Source organism: Meles meles, chromosome 18 (genome assembly GCF_922984935.1).
Source record: "Meles meles chromosome 18, mMelMel3.1 paternal haplotype, whole genome shotgun sequence".
Classification (NCBI taxonomy): domain Eukaryota; kingdom Metazoa; phylum Chordata; class Mammalia; order Carnivora; family Mustelidae; genus Meles; species Meles meles.
Window position 1 is genome coordinate 33,130,925 of NC_060083.1, and position 14,456 is coordinate 33,145,380.

At 45.4% G+C, this 14,456-nt stretch overlaps 1 protein-coding gene across 1 annotated transcript in view; it reads right to left on the reverse strand.

Annotated features, from left to right (window-relative positions):
• DGKE (diacylglycerol kinase epsilon) overlaps positions 1-4,114 on the reverse strand; it is a 28,044-nt gene extending 23,930 nt beyond the window's left edge. Inside the window, exons 1-2 of the mRNA XM_045985059.1 lie at positions 3,974-4,114; positions 3,036-3,512 (exon numbers count right to left, since the gene is read on the reverse strand). Of these exons, the coding sequence (XP_045841015.1) occupies positions 3,036-3,490 (455 nt within the window). The 5' untranslated portion in view covers positions 3,491-3,512; positions 3,974-4,114. The remainder of the gene's footprint in view (positions 1-3,035; positions 3,513-3,973) is intronic.
• Positions 4,115-14,456: the final 10,342 nt, after the last annotated feature.

The following is a 14,456-nucleotide window of genomic DNA, read 5'->3' on the forward strand; positions in this document are numbered from 1 at the left end:
TCCCTATTTTAGTTAGAAGAAAGATAGGAAGAAGAAAATGAAGACCAGGAAGGGGTGTAAGATACTAGGTGCAGAAACACATTACAGAGATTGGGGGTAGATGCGGGAATATATACACAAGAGAAAAAAATCTACAGGGAATGTAGAATCTGGTACAATGCCTGGGCACAAAATAGATGCTCACTATGTAAAAATAATGACCGAATGAGTATAAGTTAAAGGGCCTTTGTCACTTATTCTGCAGAGCTTAACTGAGCTGCAGGCTTTAAAATCAGTTATCACATGAGTCTTAATAGTTCCCTTAAGTCTCGTACTTAGATCGTGATATAGACATGGAAGGAGCCCTTGCCAGGGCTGGATAAAATCCAGAGAGAGACAGTCTGGCTTGTGTTTAAAGGTTCTAAATAGGTATTTATTTAATTTATTTTTCTGAAATATCTCATTCCTACAGAAGGTCATAGCAGACAGCAATCCTGCATAACATTATTGGCTAAAATAAATCAGAATACTGCAGAACATTCAGGACACTATGCTTCTTTCTCCTGGGAATAATAAACACTTCCTAAATTATACAGAGATAATTTCTACCATGGGTGAGGGGTTCTAGTATGTTGGGAAGAGACTGCTCATTAACTGGTAAGAACAAAGAAAAGATCATCATATTCACTGCGCACAAAGGGGAGGATACAACATTAAGGGCGGAGGCTGATGTTGTAAAAGGTACATAAATACAGCAGTCATCCCCCAACTTTAGAATGACCTGCAGGGCCTGCTAGAGCAACACGGCTGGTTTCCAGGCCAAGTTTTCTGATTTAATGGCTCTGGGGTGGAAGTAGGATTGCCAGGAAAATAGAAGATGCTTGATTAAATTTCAATTTCAGATAAACAATTTTTTGGTATAAGTCTGTCCCAAATATTGCAAATGATTTATTTTGTTCGCTAATCTGGCAAACTAGAATTTGCATTTCTAACAAGTTTCCAAATGATGCTAATGCTGCTGGCCTAGGGAATCTACTTTGAGAACCACTGAAATACAGAATGTTATGTCATCATCGAGAAGGAAAGATTGGGGCATGGGGGTGAGTAGAAGATCAGGTAAGGGTTCCTGGAGGAAAGGGCACCAGACCAGTCTCTAAGGATGCCTAGCAGCTAGCCAGGGGAGGAAAGTCTTGAGAAAGAGAAGGGCAGAAGAAAAAGCCTGGTATTTTAAGGAAGGCACAGCCAGCTTGGCATTGCGGGCCCATCGAGTTTAATGCTGGTGGTAGCAGGTAAACCTGGAAGGGCAAGCAGGGTTTGGAGAGTGCATAGGACCCTGGGTACCCTGGGAAGCACTTAAAGTTTACACTGGAAGACCATCAGGGTAAGTGATGGGAGCAAGTGAAGGGGTTTATTCAGAGCAGGGACTGGGTGAGAGACGCTTTTCTATTATTACTCAGGCAGAGGATCAGAGAGCACTAGGATTATCTGTTAAGGAGTATGTGAAGCACAGTTAAGGTATTTATGGAAGCCATTTTTATCTAATTCTGCACAGACACAAAGAAGGGAAGGGAATAAGATGCAAGTATTGTCTCTTTCCAACTAACCCCAGTTTTTGAAGACTAAAGCTTACCTATAGAGAGAATTAGGAAATTTACCTAAAGACGCTGGTAACCTAGCTCTCACTGATGCCAAAAGAACAACATCTAAATTCGAAAGATACCAAATAAAAATCAATGGTTATAAAACTCTGTAGTTCTTCAAGATTTTTCTTGAGTCTAAAGCTGATGTGTAAAACTGTTAAAAATAAGATTTAAAAATAGGTGTTGACCTAACAGTGCTCATGCTAAGTTAAAAAAAAGGGGGGAGATTTTGAAGTAAAATAAAAAATAAAGATAAAAAAGTAACTTGTCATCCAGTGTCAGCCTGCTATTTTAGTTCCTAAACACATTTTGGGCCCTTTCTGGTTGTCAGAAATAAAACTCATGACAATGAAGATGTCCAGACCTAAGGCTGAGCCAAGGGGAGGATGTCAGTATGCCTAACCTATACTGGGGGGTTAGAAATTCCAGACACAGGTGTCTCTTACCACCAAGTAAAATTTTCTAGACTATAAAATGAGAACAGATGATCGCAGAAGCAGCTTCGCTCCTAATTACCAATCTTTAACAACAGCCAAAGGTGTCTTCCCCTATTTTCAGACAGTATTTAAGAACATTAATGTTTCATCTGGTGTCTGTTATTTAGAAGCCACTAAAATATTCTTAGCTTAACCAAAGACTTGTCTGAAATGCTACATGTCCTGGAAGGCCATCTGGCAAAAGTAGAGTCCCTCTAAGTGCTTCTGTCTTTCACGACAGCACCAATATTTATATTTGAAAACGATGCCCCCCCTGGGTGGCTCAGTGGGTTAAAGCCTCTGCCTTCGGCTCGGGTCATGATCTCAGGGTCCTGGGATCGAGCCCCACATCAGGCTCTCTGCTCCGCAGGGAGCCTGCTTCCTCCTCTCTCTCTGCCTGCCTCTCTGCCTAGTTGTGATTTCTCTCTGTCAAATAAATAAAATATTTAAAAAAAAAAAAAAAAAAAAAAAAAAAAAAAAAGAAAACGATGCCCCCAACGCCTCTAGGGAACCGCACTCCCTTTCACTACCCATTCATAATACCACTGATCTGGAGAGGGATCAGTTTCCTGAGTCTGGGGGAAAGCTAATTTGTCCATACTTCCATTCTCCTTACTTAAAATGAAGATAATCAACAGGAACGAAAGCTAAAACATAACACACAGTGGCTATGAAGTGTGTAGCGCGTAGAGACCTTGGATCTAAGTGCCAAGTTTCATTACCCAAAAAGGGCAGGCTGGCTGAGGAGTGGGGGCTGGATGTATCATCTGGGCAAATGACTACTGCAAAGCTGCCCTGCCTGTCCAATTCCAGGGACGTTTATGAGCTTGCTTCCTTGAAGTGGGCAGTTTAGGCCATTTGCAGAGATCAAGGTAGGCCTCTCCGCCCATTCCACGAAATCCTGACTCCGACGCCGCCATCTGGGGCACAAAAGGCTTACCTGGAATCGCAGAGCTTGGGCTGGCTGCCGCACTGCTGCTTGCAGACCACACAGTAGCTGCACAGGGGCACGTTGCCCCGGATCCAGTGGTGGGGCATGGCGTCCAGGGCCCTGCCGTCACTCTTGAGCATGATCTCCTTGCACGGGAAGCGCTTGTCGGCCTTCTTGAGGCAGCCCTCGTCCACGCGCAGCCCGCAGCAGTCGCAGAAGGCGCCCAGCAGAATGTGCTGCGCGCACACGCAGCAGTAGGTGGGTTGGCTGAACAGGTCCGTGTCACGCCAGCCGTGCTTGCTCTTGCGGAAGATGTCCCTGCGATGCAGCTGGCGGCGCGACCGCTGGACGCTGCACCAGAAGGTGATGAACACGGGCAGCAGCACCGAGCACAGCGTCCACAGAAACAGGTGCCCGTCGGCAAACAGGCCCTCGTAGGGCGCCGGCCGCTTCTCCGCTTCCATCTCGTCCGAGGCCGATTTCTAACTGAGAGAGAAACAGGCGGGGTCCACTCGGGGCTCGCTGTTCCCGACCGCCCTCCGCCTTTCAGGGGACCCCGAGGGAGCCCTCCGCGCGGGTGGCTCCGCTGTCTCCCAGGAGACGCGCGCGCCGCGACTCCCCCGCCGCTCGACCCCGGAGGCTCTAGCCGAGCCGCTGCGAGGGGGCGGCGCCCAGCGCGGTCACGCTCCGCCGGGCGCCCGGCACCGGAGAAACGGGCAGGCGGCCCTCTGCGGGGAGACGATCGCGGAGCTCGGCGCCCTGAACTCTGCGCGCGGTGGCGCACGAGGGCCGCGCGGCGCCAGCGGCGTCCGTGACCGTTATCCCGGGGCCCGCACTCCGCGGCCCGGAGCAGCCGCTCGGGTCGGGCGTGGCCTCCCGCAGGTCCCCACCCGCTCATCCCCCGCCCAGGCCTCGCGACCGGCCTCCACCTTCCCCTCGGGCCCTACCTGGCGCGGGCTGCGGCGCTGCTGAGGAGCCCAGGGTTGGGGCCGCCCTCGCGCCGCCGCGCTCACAAGCAAGTCTCTGGTGCCTGCCTGGGCGCAGACGCCGGCGAAGGGAGCCGCGAGCCGCACGCACGCCGAGCCCTGCGGCGCGACGGCGGGCGGGGGCGGGGCCTGCCGCGCGAGCCCCGGGGCGGGGCGGAGGTGTGAGGTGGGACGTGGGGGCTGACGGACCTCGGGGGGCGGGCCCTGGGGGGAAAGGGTGGAGCCGGGAGGAAGGAGCTGTGGGTGTGGTTTAGGGAGAACAGTGGGCGGAGTAACAGTAAGGTGGGGGCGGTAGAGAGGACGCGAGGTTGAACCGCGCGGGCCTGTAGCCATGGAAGTTCTAGCATGAGTGATTTACAGTAAGCTTGTCTATGACCTTCACCTTCCCCCACCTCCCTCACTGTCTGGCGGAGGTGGGAGCCCGCGCGGTTTCGAAGGATGGAAGGGAGAAAACCGAAAGTTTTGAGAGTGTTACATGCTAAAAGAATGGGGCAATCCAGGTAAAAAATGGACAGATGTCACCTGAGTGCTTGCCAGTTTATTAAACACGTTGGCTTATTGTGGTCCACGCACTCTGCCAGGAGTCCTAGCCCTCGCAGACTGCCGGGCCTGTGGTAACAAGCCTGACAAGAAGCGTTTATTTAGACCTACTAAAAATGGCTTACTGCATCCCTGGTGCTACGCAGCACCAGGCTGAGTTTAGCATCCCCATTTTCCAGATGAGGAAAACCAAGGCATAGACCGGTAGAGAAACATGTTTGATGCTCCAAAGTCAATGTTGGGACTGAGATCCCTTTAAACTGGTCATCCAGGGGCACCTGGGTGGCTCAGTGGGTTAAAGCCTCTGCCTTCGGCTCTGCTCAGCGGCGAGCCTACTCCCCTCCACTCCCCCCTGTCTGCCTCTGTCTACTTGTGATTTCTGTCAAATAAATTAAAAAAAATCTTTAAGTTGGTCATCCAAGTTAGCTTTAATCCTAATTAAACCATCAGAGTGTCTCGTATTTCATTTCGAAGAATCTTGCCCCCAGGGATCTTGTTAAAAATGCAGATTCTAATTCCATTTCTTGGAGAAAAGGCATGAGGGTCTGCATTTCTGACACATGTCCAGCGATGCTGATGCTGAGGGTTCCCGGGGCACACATAGAGTAGTCAGCGAAAGTATTTAACCATCTGGATTGTGAAGACTGGGGGCTGGCTGTGTTGGAGGTGGGATCAGTGTCCGGCGGTGTGGTGAGGCTTGGAGCACATTGATCCTGGCCACACATGTCTGTGGATCCTAGTTGAAGCAGAGCCCTTAATGTAGCTTCTATTTGAAAACATAACAAAGAATACACTTTTAAAAATTGAGGGTTTAAAAAAATTCCCATTATAGAACATTTGGAAAATGCAGAAAGGATAAAGGGAAGAAGGATCATCCCTCTCTCACCCCAAAGACAACCCGTGTTTGCACATCTTTTTCCATTAATATCTATGAAAACTGTGGTTTGCTTTTTTCTACATGTAATTTTGATTATATGGTAGATATAGTCTCTGTCCGGCTATTTTTTTCATTTACAAAATAACTTTTACACGTTTTTATGCATTTATATCTAATAGTTGCATAATGTTCCATTCTAGGAAGACAGTTCACTGTTGGGAACTTACGTCTGTTTTTGGCTCTTTGTCTCTAATATTTTGCTATGATATATAGTTCCTCTGTTTAAGTTTATCTCCTCAGATTCTCACATTTAGGAAAAGAATATGAACAGTTTAAGGCTTATGGAATTTTTTTAAAACAATCGTAGTCTCTCTTTCCTAAGTGAAAATCATCTGGGAAATTTATCTGTGTAAGGACAGATTAATAGAGATTACCAAATCTGAGGAAGACATTCTTTTTTTTTTTTTAAGATTTTATTTATTTATGTATTTGAGAAAGAGAGAGAGTGCATGTGCCCATGAGTGGGGGAGGAGGGGCAGAGGGAGAGGGAGGGGAAAGAATCTTAAGCAGACTCCCCGCTGATCCCCGAGCCCATCATGGGGCTCCATCTCAGGACCCTGAGATCATGACCTGAGCCTAAAACAAGAATTGGATGTTTAACCTACTGAGTCACCCAGGGGCCCTGATAGCTCATTTCTTTTTAGTGCCGAATACTATTCCATTGTCTGGAATATTATCACAGTTTATTGATCCATTTACGTATTGAAGGACATCTTGTTTGCTTCCAAGAACTGGTAATTATGAATAAGGCGACTACAGACATCTGTGTGTGGGTTTTTGTATGGACATAAGTTTTCAACTCACCTGGAGAAATGTCCTCTCTTTAAAAATACTTTTTCGGGGCACCTGGGTGGCTCAGTGGGTTAAGCCTCTGCCTTCAGCTCAGGTCATGATCCCAGTGGTCCTGGGATCGAGCCCCACATCAGACTCTCTGCTTAGCAGGGAGCCTTCTTTGCCCTGCCTCTCTGCCTACTTGTGATCTCTCTTTCTCTCTCTCTTAAATAAATAAATAAAATCTTTAAAAATACTTTTTCTGTCTTGCTTTTTTTTAAACCCTTTCCCCTCCCCTTTGTCTCTCTCATTCTTTCTCTCTCAATTTTACTCTATTTTTCTAAAACATTTCCATTGCTCTATATTTGGATCTTTTTATTGATTTTTTTAATTTCTAAGAACTTTTATTGATTTGATTTTGGAATATTCCTTTTTTTTTTTTTTTTTCAACAGTATCCCGTTCACATTTCGTGGAAGCAGAAATGTTCTCTGGCCTCACAGAGGATAGTGCTGGATAGTTTTTTTTCCCCTTCTCTCCTCACACAGTCTCTGTATTGCTGCACATTGCTTTTCCTTCTGGTTTCCTTTGTCTTCATCTTCCAGTAAGAGGTTTTCACAGATGTCTCATGAACCTCTGGGGGATTCTTACGCAGCTTAAGTTTAGAGAACCACTGCCAGAGGGTCTCTTCATCTCTGTGAAGCTGATGATCCCAACTGAAATCCTACAGAGAAAACAACACAGGTTTCGGGTATCTTTTCCCCAGAAGAACTGAGCTTCTCTCTCCCAGTTGAAGGCTTAGCACTTTTCCTGAATGAAGTGTAATATGACAGCGGCCTTTAGAAGTGGTTTCACAAATTATTTGCTCCGTGCTCCACTCCCCCAGTGTATTGATTTGTACCACCGGACGTTCCTACACTTTGCCAGTGCCCCTGTCATTCCTGTTTAGCTTGGAGGGCAGCCTGGCACTGGCCATCGGGAATCTGACGCTGACCTTGGCTGTCCTTACCTGTGGGGCAGATGTAAATTGGGGCCAATGTCCTGGACCCAGAGCAGAAATTATAGCCCACTTGTGGCAGCAAGCAGCAGGCCAGCAAGGCTCCTGTCCAAGGCCAAACCATCTTACCATTGTATTATTGCTCCAAACAGGAAGGTGTGTGTTTGTGTAGAAGTACTGAGGGTATGAAAAGGGAAGCCAAGGACATGGGGTGTGGAGACAGAGCGGGGACATCAACTCCTGTTGAAAAGGGGCCATATTTTCTTTTCTAATAAAGATGGAGTTTTATTTCAACAATATACGGTATTATGTATCTTAATATGTGTGTTTTTTAAAAAGATTTATTTATTTATTGACAGACAGAGATCACAGGTAGGCAGAGAGGCAGGCAGAGAGAGAGAGGAAGAAGCATGCTCCCCACTGAGCAGAGAGCCCGATGCGGGGCTCGATCCCAGGACCCTGAGATCATGACCTGAGCTGAAGGCAGAGGCTTTAACCCACTGAGCCACCCAGGCGCCCCTCTTAATATGTGTTTGATTAATCTCCGTATCATTTGGTCACTGAGGACAGTTTTATGTATCTTCTGTCACGTGTCTTAGAATGGAATGGGTATGAAAATATAAGGAAGGTGATTCACAAAGAGAAGGAGGAATAATAATAATCATGCTGCTAATAACAACAATAACAGGGATTTCTAAATATTAGATCCTTCCTGTATCTGTCAAGTACTTTACAAATACATTCTCTTTTTCAATTAATTTGTTTTTAGAATGAAATTTTCTATTTATGATTATTATTTTTAATTTTCTTTATTTAAGTTCTCAAAACACAGTGAGAGGTAAGTTATATTATAATTATCATTCTTTTCTTATAAATGAGGAGACAGTAATCTCGATAGTCAAGAAACCTGCCCAATTACAGCTTCACTATAACCCAGGTGCTAATCTCGGAGCATGGATTCATCGATGACTCTGTGCTCCACAATCTTGGCCATGGTACTGCGTGGCCTACACAGTAGATACTCTTTTACTTTTAGAATTTTTTTTTTTAATTTATTTAACAAACAGAGATCACAAGTAGGCAGACAGGCAGGCAGAGAGAGAGGAAGGGAAGCAGGCTCCCTGCTGAGCAGAGAGCCCGACTTGGGGCTCGATCCCAGGACCCTGGGACCATGACCCGAGCCGAAGGCAGAGGCTCCAACCCACTGAGCCACCCAGGCGCCCCGATACTCCTTTACTTTTGAGCGAAGCTTCTGTCAGGACCCTGTCGTGAACTTAGAGGCAGGAGCACCCAGATTCGGACACACTACCCATCTCCTGAGAACCCCCGTAGCGGTTAGCTGTTGTCAGAGTGAGGCTGTGTAACAAACCACTCCTAGACTCCGTGGCTTAAAGTAACAGTCATGTCATCCTAAGGACCTACAGGTTATGGGCGGCTGGGCTTCCTGCTGTGGTGGCTGGAGGCCAGGCAAGGTGAGTGGGCTTGGGCTGGATGAGTCCATCGCTAGGTAGGCTGAGCTCCTTGCTCAGATCCCTTCCATCTGAGTTAACTCTGAGACTCAGCTTGGTCAGGGTGGGGAGCAGCTGTTTGGGGGAAACTCTTCTTGTAGCAATGGCAGCAATGCGAGCGGACGTGCCTGGGGGCACACACACATGGCATGTACCCTTGTTTGTGCTGTGTCTGATAGCATCCCATTGTCTGAAGCAAGGCCCTTGGTTGAGTCCACGGTCAGAGGGCAGGACTGCAAAGTCATACAGCAAAGACATGTATGCGGTGGTGGAGACGGGTCAATGTGGGCGCTCTCACCCACCACACCTGCCCATACTTCATACCTGTCTACACAGCGTGCCTATCAAGGAACCTGTGTAGGGTTCATGGGCAGCTTATGGAGGGACTATAATAAAAATTACAAGAGAATTGTGTATATACTGTAAAAATACAGAGTTTATAGTCTAGTGGGAAAGGTAGTAAAAAAAAATGAAAACAACTACAAAAAGGAATATTAGAAGTTATTTAATTGACTCTGGGCCTAAAGAATGTGGGCACATTATAATTCTCTTGGGACAGATTCAGCATCTTTCCATCATTTTGTTTTTGTTTTTAAAGATGTTTTCCCGTTCTCTGAAGTTTCTCTAGCTGACCAAATTAGAAATCACTGTCTTGGGGCCCGTGGGTGCCTCAGTCATATGGGCATCTGACTCTTGGTTTCAGCTTGGGTCCTGATCTCATGGCTCATAGGATTAAACCCCTCACTGGGTTTCATGCTCAGTGGGAGTCTGCTTGGATATTCTTTCCTTCTGCCCCTGCCCCTGCTTATTTACAAAAAAATAAATCTCAAAATAAAGACATCACTATCATATCCTTTTTTTAAAAAAAGATTTTATTTATTTATTTGAGAGACAGAGCATGAGGGAGAGGGGATGAAAGAGCAGGAGAAGCAGAGTCCCTGCTGAGCAGGGAGCCTGACCCCAGGACCCTCGGATCATAACAGGAGCTGAAGGCCGATGCTTAACTGGCCAAGCCAACCAGGTGCCCCCGTGCGATGATGTCAGGAGCTTGACGGTGTCAGGTTTATCCTTGATCCTTATACATCACTGTGATCTGAGAATTCCTTTTATTTATTTTTTTATTTTTTGAAGATTTTGTTTTTGAGTGATCTCTACCGCCAATGTGGGGCTCAAACTCCAAACCCCCAGATCAAGAGTTGCATGCTCCACTGACTGAGCTAGCTAGGCACCCCAGGAATTCCTTCTACAAAGAGATGGGAAACCCACACAAATGGAAATATCAGTTATGTTAGGATGCCGAGAACTTGGGTAGTAGCTTTCGTTCTGTGGATAACTGGTAATGCAGCTTTCCTAACCCTTAGCATGTAATGAAAACCTTGAGATTGATTAAAATCCTAAGAAAACAGTCTGAGGCACAGCAGTGCCATCTCTCCATCTCCAGTGGATTCTCTGGTAGTCCTGGAAATTTTTAGAAGAGCTAACCTTGGTGGCCTTCAGTTTCATTCCCCATGACCTTGGTTGTCCCTGGTTCTGTTCTCTAGGCTGCCACCTTGTGGAGCTTTTGGGAATTGCACCTTCAACGGAGAGCCCTGCACATTCATCTAGTTAATCTGCCAGATGCTTTCCCTGAGAATCAGGGGTAGGGGGCAGAAAAGAATTCTCCTCACCCGATTGACGCTAATTACAAAGCGACCTTGCTCTTTCGTTTTTCCTATAGTTACCCCTTAAAGACAATGTTGGCAGAGGGACATTTGAATGGCCCAGCCATCACATCTGGAGAACCCTCTGCCCCTTCCCCTGAGACCTTGAGCCAGGATCCCAGGATGAGATACAGTTGCCTGACTGTCTCTAGGTTACTTTTTCCCTTTTCTTAATTACAAAGGTAGTACATGGTTCACAAGGCTTATAGTCCAGTGGAAGAGACAGATTTTAAAACGTAAACAAAACCAATATTTACACATTCTGATAAGTGCTGTGAAATGGAGTGGAGTGGTGGGATGGGGGTGTGGGCAGGGAGCTTTTATTAGGTTGGTAAAGGTAGGCTTGCCTGAACAAGAGAACTTTCAGATCAAAACCTGAAGGATGAGAAGGATCCAGCCATTAAAAGAGTGAGGAAGATCATATGCAAAAGTACTGAGGCGGGAAAGAGTTTGTTAAGTTGAAAATAACTGAGTGTGTCTAGATTACAGTGAGCTAGAGGGGGAGTGGTCAGAGTGGGGCTGGAAAGGGCAGCAAGTAGAGATACCACAGGGTCCTGTGGTGCATGGTAAGGATTCTGATTTCATTCTGAGTCCAGTGAGAAGAAAGGATACTTTTTAAAAAAAGATTTTATTTATTTATTTGAGAGAGACAGAACACGAGTAAGGGGAGGGGCAGAGGGAGAAGGAGAAGCAGACTCCCCACTGAGCAGGGAGCCCCATGATGATGACACGGGGCTCTATCCATCCCAGGACCCCGGGATCACAACCTGAACCAAAGACAGACGCTTAACTGATGGTGCCACCCAGGTGCCCCAAGAAAGAATTCTTAATCAGGGAAGTGATGAGGCCTATTTTCTATTTTAAGTAGGTCATCTTCACAGCTGCATGCAGAATGGATCGAAGTGAACAGGAAGGGGAGGTGGGAGACCAGTTGGGAGCCTGGTGCCGGAAGCTGGGTGAGGAGTGACAGTAGCCTAGACCCAGGGGGTGGCCATAGTGATAGAAGCATCTAGACCCATGCTGTTGAATATGGTAGCTACCAGCCATATGTGGCTACTGAGCACTCGAAATGCATGAGTGTAAAAATACATACCAGATTTTGAGGGCTTGGTACAAAACAATTCACAAAATATCTCATTAATAATTTGCTTAGCTTCCTTACATATTGACATAATCATATTTTGGACATTTCATGATACATAAAATAGAATATAAAAATTTTCACCTATTTCTTGCTTTAAAAAATGGGGCTGCTAGAAAAATTTAAATTATGTATGTGGCTTGCATCATAGCTCACATTATTACTATTATTTTTTGAACACTGCTGATATGGACAAAAGTTACTGAATTTAAAAAAATATTTTTCTAGCAAATTTACATTGGACACATTAGAAATTTCTACCTAGGTATAAATTTTCTCTTTCTGGCCCACTGAATGTATTTATTTGATGTAACAAAACAATACAGTTAGTGTTCGATTCCAACCACAAAGAACAAAAGCAATTAAAAATTTGCCAATGCACATTAAAAAACTCCAGGATGTTTAACACGACAAATATCTAGTCCTAAAATAATGTTCCTAAAATTCCTCAGTTATTGAAAACTATATAAAAACAGAAGGATAGTTAACAGTGACAGAGACATAAAACCAAACATCTAACTCTGAGCAACTTTGCTGACAAGGCATGATTTTTCTGCCTTGTTTACAATCTGTTCAAACTGTCTTTATACCAACAGAGTGGACAGAGCATTTAGGTTCAATATCAGTTACACAACGTTAGCATTAATTCGGACAACTACAGAGAGGGCATTGTTTTCCTCTGAGCTGCCCAAGCGAGAACAGAAACAGCAGATCATTTCTCTGAATTAAGGATTTCGTCCCCATAAATGCCACATGCCTTCTAGACATATTTTTAGAAGACATTTAATCATTTTTAGGTGATATTTACAGATGAGTTGAACTTAAAAGGATGTCAGCTTACTGAGATTCTCTTGTCTTTACAAAAACAATCTGAAGTCTGGAGTGGGGGCTGCTTACCCCTCTTTCTGACAACATGTTGCGGGAGGCCCTTTAGGGTGTAACGGGAAGAGCAGTGGCCTTTAAAGACTGAAGAGATTGGCTCGACTTCCGCATCCGTGATGTGTGGACTTGATCATGGTCTTGTATCTCTGAACCTCATGTCCGTCCTTGTAAAATGGAGATGGTGCTCGCTGCCCTTTAACCCTCATCTTTAATCACACCCACAAGATAGGGAGGAAACCGAATTTCAGAGAGGGTAAGGATTTATTGAAGTTTACGTTGCTAGAAAGAGGTGAAGCCAGGACATGAACCCTGGTCTTTCTGGCTCCACAGTCAGCTGAAAAAAAAAATTCCCCCTTTACGATGCCGCTTGCCAATTTCCCTGCCTACATCTGAAACTCTCAGGAAGGTCAAATCAAATGAATGGGCTTTGGAGAAACGCCACACAAGGGGCATATGGAAGAGCTGATTAACGAAAGAGACGCAAACAGTCGGAGCATACTCTGAAGCTACAGACACAGAACAGCTACCGTAGGGCGTAGCTGTGTCTGTTTAAATGAAGGGAATATCAATGTTGTTTTCTCAAATTCATGCTCTGAACGTCACATCGCAGAGGGGTAATTTCCTTGCTCAGGATGAAAACCGACAGGGATTCAGAGGAAAATAGTTTAGTGGTCATACTAAAAACTCAGAGTCAGATGCACTTAGCATCATACCGTAAGTGGAGTTAGTCCCAGCATAAACAAGCTTGGGGCCGGACGTGGCTTCCTTCAAGTAGGCTGGCCCATTGGGGGCGGCATTCATTCTGCAAGGAGCTGAGACAGGAACTAAGGCAGCATGGAGAAGCTACTTGTGCTCGTCATCTCCGTTACCTTACTGACTTGCTTCGCAGGTGAGCATTCACTCTGGAAATGGCCCATTACTCTGCTGACACGATAAACTGGAATAAGTCTATTTCATATTAACATTTTTTTTCATGTCAAAGAATATGTAATGTATAATCATTCAATGCTTGCCCCGCCAAGAGCAGGCTCCCAGAATTGCTATCATTAGAGATAAATTATTTTTTTAGTCTTTAAATGTATTTGAATATTAATTCCTAGAAATGCTGATAAATCTTTAACTATACCATCTTTTATTTTTTTAAATTTATTTATTTATTTGAGAAAGAGACCATGAGAGGAGGGGAGTGGGAGAGGCAGAAGCAGACTCCCCACTGAGCAGGGAGCCTGACGTGGGACTTGATTCCAGGACCCTGGGATCATGACCTGAGCCAAAGGCAAACGCTTGACCGACTGAGCCACCCAGGTGCCCCAACTACCATTGTTTAGAGTTCATATGAGATCATCAAGACCTGACAGACTTTTATCGGATGATATCATTTGGCATTTATGTATGATTATTAAAACAATATTAACTTTGTTATCATAATATCCTCTTTGAGGGGTCAAGTGTGATTATCAAGTTTAACACAATCTTGTTCTCATGAAGAATTGCCCAATAACAACTTTTAGTCGATTTAGTGTTTGGAGGATTTAAAGAAAAAAAAAAATCAAAGCAAACCTAAGGGACAAGAAACACATTGACCATAGAACTGAGGAAAATATGTTTTAAAAAACTTATCCAAGGGCAGTTGGCTGGCTCAGTTGGTAGAGCATGCAACTCTGGTCTTGGAGTCATGAGTTCGAGCTCCACATTGGGTATAGAGATGACTTAAAAAAGAAAGAAAAGGGGGAAAAAATCTGATGTCCATGAAACTAGCTCCTACTTTTAAGAAATGCCCCCTTGCCATGGGTAAGTCTGTTCCAGCCGTGCAGCTTCTGCTCTGGGCTTCCCAAGTTAGAAACAATTCAGAATTCTTCCCGGAGCCCTCTGGAACGCGGCGTCCTTTGGGACAGGCTCCTGTGAAAGAACTTTTGTGTTTGACCGTAATTGAACTTGCAAATCCTTGGTGTCGGCCTGTAAGCCGGGGC